The sequence below is a fragment of the Prunus dulcis genome, chromosome 2 (genome assembly GCF_902201215.1).
Source record: "Prunus dulcis chromosome 2, ALMONDv2, whole genome shotgun sequence".
Classification (NCBI taxonomy): Eukaryota; Viridiplantae; Streptophyta; class Magnoliopsida; order Rosales; family Rosaceae; genus Prunus; species Prunus dulcis.
This window is the reverse complement of record NC_047651.1, coordinates 15,661,901-15,667,930: the sequence shown is the minus strand read 5'-3', so window position 1 is coordinate 15,667,930 and position 6,030 is coordinate 15,661,901. Positions and strand designations below refer to the sequence as shown.

The following is a 6,030-nucleotide window of genomic DNA, read 5'->3' as shown; positions in this document are numbered from 1 at the left end:
TTTCGATGGTTATAAATGAAAAATCAAGATTTAATGGTTATTTTAACTCCGATTTTGATGATTTTTTACAGCTACACTCCTTGACCCTATATGAATACAATGACTGAATTTGATCTTCAATTAAAAATATTTACACTAGTGGATACCACAAAATCTTATGTTATATTTAACGAAAGTATAAATAAACTCTTAATTGTTAGTGCATATATTGTTTTGATGGCATATGCATTCAAAAAAACTAGTTTCAACGATCCAACCATCAAACTTGTTTGTTTATACTTCGAGATCATATAGCCAGAAATCGGAAAAAATAAACATTTAGAGTTCAAGTAAGGGGATAAAACTTTTCGACGGTTATAATGAAAAATCAAGATTTAACGGTTATTTTAATTCCGATTTTGATGATTTTTTACTGCTACACTCCTTGACCCGATATGAATACAATGAAATAATTCGATCGTCAATTTAAAATATATATTTTCTAACAAAAACCCAATCTGAACAACAAGAATATATTTTTCTAATAAAAATCCGATCCGATCTAAAATAATAAATTTAAAGTTACTTAATAATATATATACCGTTTAATTTCTTAAGTGTTATGCATACAAAATAAAAAAACAAAAATAAATTGGTTTAGGTGACAAAATGTTTGGATTACGTCATGGAAAATTTTTTTAAAAATATTTTTTTTATTTTTTTTATTTTTATAAGGACTTTGCGCGACGAAGTTTACTTTTCGTCGCCCAAAGTCACTTCGCGTGAGCGACGAATTATTTTTCGTCGCCCAAAATCACTTCGCGTGAGCGACGAATTATTTTTCGTCGCGCAAAATTGGTCGCGCAAGACTTTGAGTGACGATGTATTGTCGTCGCGCAAAAGTTTGTCGCGCAAAGTGACTTTGGGCGACGAATTATTTTTCGTCGCGCAAAATTTGGTCGCGCAAGACTTTGAGCGACGAAGTTTCAAGTTTCGTCGCGCAAAGTGACTTTGCGCGACTAATAATTTTTCGTCGCGCAAAATTTGGTCGCGCAAGGGGTTTTTTTTACTAGTGCACGATGCCAACCCAATTCCTATTTTTTTCGTTTTTATATGTATATCTTTTTTGATTTTGAAAATAAAATAACATACCTTGCATGCAAATACATCATCTATCTGATATCAAATTCATGCACAATTTTGCTTTGTAAATATTCCAATCCATGCCGTCAGTTAAAGTTAATTCAGAGAACATCTTCCTAACAGATTTGTAGAGGCCAAGAATATTTAAACTATTAATGCAGAAGTTTCATCCTCAGGTGGGATAATCTCAAAAAATTCAAAGGAGTTTCTGAAATTATGATTGAGATCACATGGGATTTTTGCAAGCAAATCAAATATCTAAAGGGAGTGAATAATCAACAACTAATGTCTAAGAGCATTCAAAGGAGTATTTGACTCCCACACGCTTTGAGTACGTAAACATTATACCAAGAAGGATGTCTAAACTCGGCCATACGGTTGTTTATGTATATATACTTGCACGAAGCATACACAATAAATTCTCCAAAGGCTTTTAATTATATACAAGAAAATTACCGAATGGCTCGTAATGGAGTTTTATTCCTTTTCCTCTTCTCTCTTGAAAAAACTGTAGATCTCACATTGGAAAAGTGTAGTACGTGTTATGTACTTAATATTGTTAACTCCTAAGACTTTACTCGCCGAGCTTAGTAATATGAGCTTGTGATCCAACATGGGGGCATTAAAGGTGGAATTTGGAAATTAGTGTTAAGACATATGGACAACCTAAGTCACAATGCTCTCGGCACGGTTGCTCGCAGGCTACCCTACAGTCCTAGCAATCATGGTGGCTTATCAGAGCCGCTGTCGATCACGCTAGGCCTAGGACCGCTCTTCACCTGACCGCCACCTTTTTTAGTTTTCTGCAATTTGCCATTACCTGTACAGATTTAATTCAAAACCTATACATTTGCTTCTGTCAATCTCTCCAACCACAGTAGGCAGCCAATCCACTTTTGCTTTGCTTATTAATTCCAAATAAAATGTTTGGGGAGCAGTCCAATTCATAAAGTCCGCTAGCTACAAACCATTTTTCAACATCATGGAAGCATAACGCAATTGCACATGATTTTCATTGAACAATACAGATTGCAAATCTTGCCTGCTACTTGCTTAACAATCATGCCAAGGACCTGAAAAATAATATGAACTTACTAATCACATAAATTGATCAGCATATAATTGGGTTTATGCAGTAGGGTATGTTAGTTTATAGAACTCTGTCCAATATGCTAGTTAAGAGCTAAATTAATGAGTTCATGAGTTGGGATCCAATTCAAATCATGTTACCCCACTGATATGATTGGAGAGGATGAGATTCCATGTCCCCCTCCTCAACCAACACTATATATTAAGCAATACTATACATCACACAAATGTTCATTAACCACTTCTTTCAAGTTCTTCAATTCTATCTTCTCACAATACACAAGAAGAAGAAATGGCTTTCCACACTCGCTCCAACAGCTTCACCTCAAGGCCACTCCCGATCGTTCAAGAAGTTGATGAACAGTTGTGTAGATTAATCAGCCACAAACTAACTGGCCTTCAAGACTTGCATAGTTGTGTTGATAGGTTGTTTCAGCCACAAACATACATGTGTATGACAGACCATCCTCTGGATATCAAATTGATTATACAAAATGATTACTCATTTGCTTAATTGTCAATTATTATAATTCGCATTCGTTTTCGGAACCATTGAAACAAAACTTCTACCATTTCCATCTCTTATCATCTATCATCTATACTTGGTTAATTACAAGAGAAGATGAATTAATTTTTAAGTCAAACCTGAGGTAAACTCAGAGGAGTATCGAAAACCAGAGCATAAAGAAAAAAAGAAAAAAAAGGACTTGAATCTCACACGCTTCAGCGAAGAGCAGAAAAAAGGTTTTGGTTCAATTGGGACAGTCTATCGAGCCATGATGGATCCAAGCGACAACCGACCCGTTATCCTTCCACTGCCAAGAGCGGGAGGTAGTCGTTGCTCTGTGAAGCCAGCCTTGCGCGGTTCCCTCCGCTCTAGAAACCAAGTGACCCAGAGCCTTCGCTCGAGCCACAGGGTTCAACTCCTGGCTTGGAATGGGCGGACCAGCAGATAGCCAACCTGAACCCGACCCGCTAATACTGAGCCAATGTTCCAGCACCTCAAAGCCCCCACTCGGGTTACAAGCTTGCGTTACAAAGCTCGGCGGTTCAAGCACCTCGTGCAGGGTTTATAAAGCATAGTGTGTGATATGAACCAAGCGATGTGGGACAATTTGCACTCGCTTTGCCTCTTAAGTGGCGATTTAGGGAGTAAAGTGTTGAAGATTCTATTTCTCTCAAGGAAGATAGCCAATAATAAACGCTTCACATTCAAAGGAGACTAAAAGAAAGTTTATAGTGTTGCTTGATTTTGTTTACAACGATTCTTGTGGATGCTAGAGGATCCTCAAGACCTTGTTATTGGTAACACTGGTTGGTGAAAAATAGTAACATCAGTTCAAATATTAACATAAACAATTTTCTCCCAGGAAACAGTAAACACAGATTAAAGTAAACATAAGCGTGGCAGACTCAGATCTCACACCCTTCTGATTACAATGAAAATTATGCTGCTATTCTTTCTGTTTGCTAATTAACCAGCAACTCACCCTTTTTCAACATTATAGAAACACAATGGATGGTGACATTTTAATGCAGAATATTGCATATTTGCAGATCATGCCTCCTCCTTGGGAAACAATCATGTGAATGAAGGACCTGAAAAACAAGATGAATTAAACTAATCATATGCGTTGATCAGCATAATTGAGTTAAATGGTTTTTGCCTCTCTACGTATTTGTGTAAACAGGGACGTCAACGCCACTCGTGGTATCGTATATTAATTATGATTGATTAGATGGTTGTAGCATTTTAACGTGCTAAATTAATCAATTCATGAGTTGGAATGATTCCCGCATAAACATTGCCTAGGGAACATATAGATCCAAATCGAAATCATGTTACCTCTCACTGATGATTGAAGTCGATGAGATTCCATGTCCCCCTCTTCAATCAACACTATATATTAAGCCCTCTGAATTGTACATCAATCAAAAGTTTCTAAGTCTTCTGTTCTATCTTCTCACAACACACAAAGAAGAAATGGCTTTCCACACTCGCTCTAACAGCTTCCCTTCAAGGCCACACCCGATCGTTCAAGAAGTTGACGAACATTTGTGTAGACTGAGGTCTTCTGAGGCAGCCTCCACATCTTCATCATCAATATGCCACAAACTAAGTGGCCTCCAAGACTTGCATGATTGTGTTGATAAGTTGCTTCAGTTGCCTCTCACACAACAAGCCTTGGCCAAAGAGCAGAATGAGAAATGGACTAATGAGCTATTAGATGGCTCTCTCAGGCTCTTGGATGGTTGCAGCAGCGCCAAGGATGCTATCTTGCAAACCAAGGAATGCGTACAGGATCTTCAATCGATCATACGAAGAACACGAGGAGGTGAATCTGGAGCACTCACCAGTGAGGTTAGGAAATACTTAACCTCCAGGAAGATGGTGAAAAAGACAATCCAAAAGGCTATGAAGAATCTCAAGGGAATCGAAAACAGATCCACCTTCTCTTCCCCAAACCAGGACAATGAGTCTATTGCCATTGTTAACAAGTTGAGAGAAGTTGAAGCAGTCACTCTTGCAGTGTTTGAGTCACTGCTGTCCTTCATCTCTGGACCAAAATCACAGCCAAGCAGCTGGTCATTGGTCTCTAAGATGCTGCACTCCAAAAAAGTTGCTTGTGAGGAAGAAACAGAAGCCAATGAATTTGCAAAAGTGGATGCTGCATTGAACTCACTCATTGGATACAAGACAAGCAAATCTCAATACAAAAGTGTCGAAAATGCGCAGAACCAGCTTGAGAAGCTAGAGTCATGCATTCAAGACCAAGAAGAAGGACTTGAGTGCCTATTTAGGCAATTGATCAAAACAAGAGTCTCCTTCCTCAACATCCTTAACCACTAGAGAGATATTAGCTTTTTCGATTATGTACGTGAAAAACATACATGTGTATACTACAAATACATCCTTTGATATCAAACTGATACAATCTATTGAGTAAATTGATAAACTTATTCCACAACAATAATGAAATTTTTTCTCTGTTTTTCAAGATTGAATTCTAAGTTTAATTTAAGTCACGTTCATCATAAAAGTAGTTACAGAAATAAATATTAAGTTAATAATCATCAAGATTTAATATCAGAGTTCAGAGCTGTCAAGATTCTTCTTGTGTTGAGAAAAATTATCACATGCACATTCACTCACCAAAATTGAATGGCATTTACATTAAAATATGAACGGTGATTATATACGTGTTAAGCAATGGAAACAGTTCTGGCTAGTTTTCAGTTGCAGGGACAATAGAATCAATTACCAATCTCATGTTGTTCCTCCACGTCATGGAAAACGCATACTAAACTCATCTTTGTTGTTTTTGTCTGCCTCTTGCACAACAATCAACCTGGGGTTTGAAGATTTTAACAAGCAAACCATCTTTAAAAAAAAAAGGTAAACCTCCTTGAAATGGCCAAACCAAGTTTCAAATGGTTTTAAACTATTGACAGTTCATCTTGATAAAGAAAGCCCAATCCACTCAAAACCCAAGTGAGAAATTGTGATTTTGTTAGAGAATATAGGTCTAATATGGAATGATTCCCAAGTATATGCCAAATCATATGCTTAATAAATGATGTCGCTCATTATGCTATTGGGGTGGGAGATGGGGCATTTCCAACAGAAAAATTTATATGAAACGGGGATAGCACTGTTTTGCTATCTCTGGCCAATCACGTTATGCAAAGTGGAAAAATTATCATATGTGGCATAACGTGATTAGTCGGGGATAGAAAAACAGTGATATTCCTGTTGCACACTAGTGTTTCTTCATTTCCAACCTTGAAGCTTATTTTATACTTCTTTAATGCCATTGT

General features: G+C 37.2%; 1 protein-coding gene across 1 annotated transcript; it reads left to right on the top strand.

The window, feature by feature from the left end:
* Positions 1-4,195: 4,195 nt before the first annotated feature.
* On the top strand, positions 4,196-5,062 carry LOC117618245. Its single transcript, XM_034347844.1, has one exon. The coding sequence runs from the start codon at positions 4,196-4,198 to the stop codon at positions 5,060-5,062; it is 867 nt and encodes a 288-aa protein (XP_034203735.1).
* The last annotated feature ends 968 nt before the right edge of the window (positions 5,063-6,030 follow it).